Below are 2822 nucleotides of genomic sequence, written 5' to 3'. Positions count from 1 at the left end.
TGAAAACATATGTCCACGAAACAGCCTTGTCCAAGAATAATCAGCGCAGCTTTAGCAACAGCCCCCAAACGGGAAACAGCCCAAGTGCCCAGAGACAGGAGAATGGACACACAAACTGTGGTGCGGTCCTAGGATGGAGTACTATACGGCAAGAAAAAAGGACCAACGTCTGACACACACTCGATGTCGCGTGAGGAAACCAGACCCAAAAGGGGTCAACCCTGTGTGATTCACTTTATATAAAGCTCAAAACCAAGCAAAACTAATCCGTGGTGGAAAATATCAGAGGGGTGTATTGATTGGGAAGGGACGTGAGGGAATCTTCCGGAGCGATGGTAATGTTCTATATCGCGGTCTGGTTCGTGGTTACACAGGTGTGTGCCTGAGTTAAAACCTCATTGAGCTGTACACAAGATTTGTCTCTTTCTTGACTTGTAAAGCAAACCTCAATTTTTTTTTTTTTTAAAGCAAAACTCTTCAAGTTGGAGGAGGGTGGGATGTGCTGGCGAAGGGGCACCCACAGGGGGGTTTCTTTCCAGCACGTGAGTGGGGTTTTATTTCTTGGACTGAGCTGTGGGTTTATGGGGGTGGGGTATAGTATTCTGCACGTCTGAAATAGTCCAGACTCAATTTTTGAAAATACGAAGTAAAGCAGAGAAGAGAAGAAGGAACAAGTAGATTTACTAAGTGTGGGATGGACGGAGGAAGGGACACAAAGTCAAACACACAAAGACCCACCCCTCCCCGTTCGAGGAAGTGGACCAGAGTCTGAGAGAAGAGAAGAGATGTTAGAAAAACTTCTGTGATGGAATGGGTAGGAAGGGGGTCCTTGGAGGTACCGAGGAAAAGTCAGAAAGACAAAGGGACAGGAAGGAGTGGAGGGGGAAACTGAGGCAGGGAGGTCGCGATGGGCCACGTGGGTCCCCCCACCCCTCCCTGACCCCCAGGGCCCCAACTCACCAGACAGCTGAAGTGTGGCCCGTCAAGCCTGGAGGGGGAGAGACACAGGGGCATGTCAGGGGAGTCTGCAGCCTCCTGAGCCTCGAAGTGGTCGGGCAGATGGGGGTCGGCGACTGCAGCTGTGAGCGCCACAGCTCGTTCACTGCTGCGTGTCTCTGTGTGAGACCAGCCCCACCACACTCACCCCCACCAGGACAGGAAATGCGGGGCGGGGGCCAGGCAAATGTTTCCCCCTCCCCCGGGATTTGCATAGACAGAGGCTGGGCGGGGGCAGGGAAAGTGAGGGAGAGAAAGTCCCCTGAGAGATGTGGGCGCCCGAGGGCGGGTGGGGGCGGGGAGGGGGCCTTGGTGAGCGAGTCGGTTAAATGGGTCCATCTTGGACCGGAGGAGATAGATGGAGAGATGGACGTCGGGGTAGAGATGGGAAAACACAGAAGAGGTTCAGCAGAGGGGAGAGGAGAGGAGGGAAGGGAGAAAGGTGTGGAGAGACAATTCACATGGCATGGGACAGACGGGGAGACAGAAGGAGAGATGAAACAGACTGGAGAGACAGAGAAAGACACAGAGAGAGGGAGCAAGAGGCAGAGAACAGAGACCCAAAACAGAAAAGATGTGCTAAGAAGCACAGTGAGCAGACCCAGTGAGTGAGTCGGGGATGCAGTGAGACTCCGAAGGAGATGGGGACAGAGACAGAGATGGAGGGCCACTTGCGAGAGGACAGCAGGGCAGAGAAGCAAGCATCCCAAGGAAAAGAGATCTTTGGGGTCCAGGGGAGACACGGATGGGACGGAGGAAGGAATCGAGGTGGCAGAGGAAAGAGATCCAGGAGAGGCGAGAGACAGTGTGGACCTCCCTCCCCTCCCACCCACCTGCCCCCTGGGTGGGGCAGAGACCGCCAGCCCTGGGGCAGGCCCGGCAGAGGGGTCAAAGGTGAGGTGCGGGGCAGGGGTCCTGAGTATCACTTTCGGGTGGCCCCCACTTACTGTGCAGCCTCTAGGGTGAGCATGGTGGTGCTGGGCTGGGCTTGCTGCCGCCTGCAGACACCACCCCTATTTATACCTTGGCCCAGCCCCCTGGGGGGGGCAGGGGTGCCGGCGGCTGTGAGCTCAGCCCGCCTCAAAAATCCCCTCAGGGAGGGAGTCAGGGGAGGGGGCTGGATTGCACAACCCCTTGGTCACGTGGCAGGGAGGGTGGGCCCAGGGTCTGTCTGGATTTGGGGATCCCCAGGGTTGGGATGGGGGGATTGACCCTAAGGAGTGGAGATGGGAGAGGAGCCAGATTTGGGGGGACCCTGAAAAAGTAAAGGAGGGGTCAAGGGGTCCTGTGGGCAGGGGGGGGGTGGGGGGAGGCTCTGGACCCAGGAACCAGAGGGGAGTGGGTTGCCAGGCGCTGGGGGCACGCCGAGACCACCGGCTGACGAGAGCACTGGGGGGTGTCAGAGGTAGGGGGGCCCCGGGCTCTCAGAGTAGACGTGGGTTGGGCTGGGGTCCCTGAGAAAAACCCAGGCCCGAAGCCGGTGGAGACCCCAATGTGGAAACATTGTGGGTGTGTGACATGGGAGGGGGGTCCCCCTGGTCGTTCCGGGGAGCGGGAGCCTCCAAGGCAGGGGCTGCCCCAGGCCTGGAGGAAACAGGTCAGCACCTGGAGGGCGGGGCAGCCGGGCCAGAGGAGCTTGTGCCCATAGATGCTCTGCTCACTGGGCCTCGAGGGAGGTCTCGCGGGGGTGGGGGTGAGACCCGGCCCAGGGATCTTGCAGGGAGGGTGAGGGAGTCCGGTGAGGGCCTCCTGGGGGTCAGTGGATCCCACTGAGTGGAGCTAACCCATCTGGGCCAGAGCTTATGACAGTGGACCACGACCCCCCA

General features: G+C 58.6%; 1 protein-coding gene across 3 annotated transcripts in view; it reads right to left on the bottom strand.

Moving 5' to 3' along the window:
- Positions 1 to 2802, bottom strand: part of SPIB (Spi-B transcription factor) — a 7979-nt gene extending 5177 nt beyond the window's left edge. Inside the window, exons 1-2 of one of the 3 annotated variants that reach the window (XM_029239523.1) lie at positions 2602 to 2802; positions 961 to 988 (exon numbers count right to left, since the gene is read on the bottom strand). In XM_029239523.1, the coding sequence (XP_029095356.1) occupies positions 961 to 988; positions 2602 to 2642 (69 nt within the window). In that variant the 5' untranslated portion in view covers positions 2643 to 2802. The other 2 variants (XM_029239536.1, XM_029239529.1) reach the window with 2 other exon arrangements.
- Positions 2803 to 2822: the final 20 nt, after the last annotated feature.

The sequence above is a fragment of the Monodon monoceros genome, unplaced genomic scaffold (genome assembly GCF_005190385.1).
Source record: "Monodon monoceros isolate NGI ecotype Baffin Bay Population unplaced genomic scaffold, NGI_Narwhal_1 Super_Scaffold_10, whole genome shotgun sequence".
Classification (NCBI taxonomy): domain Eukaryota; kingdom Metazoa; phylum Chordata; class Mammalia; order Artiodactyla; family Monodontidae; genus Monodon; species Monodon monoceros.
This window is presented reverse-complemented; position numbering and strand designations above follow the sequence as displayed.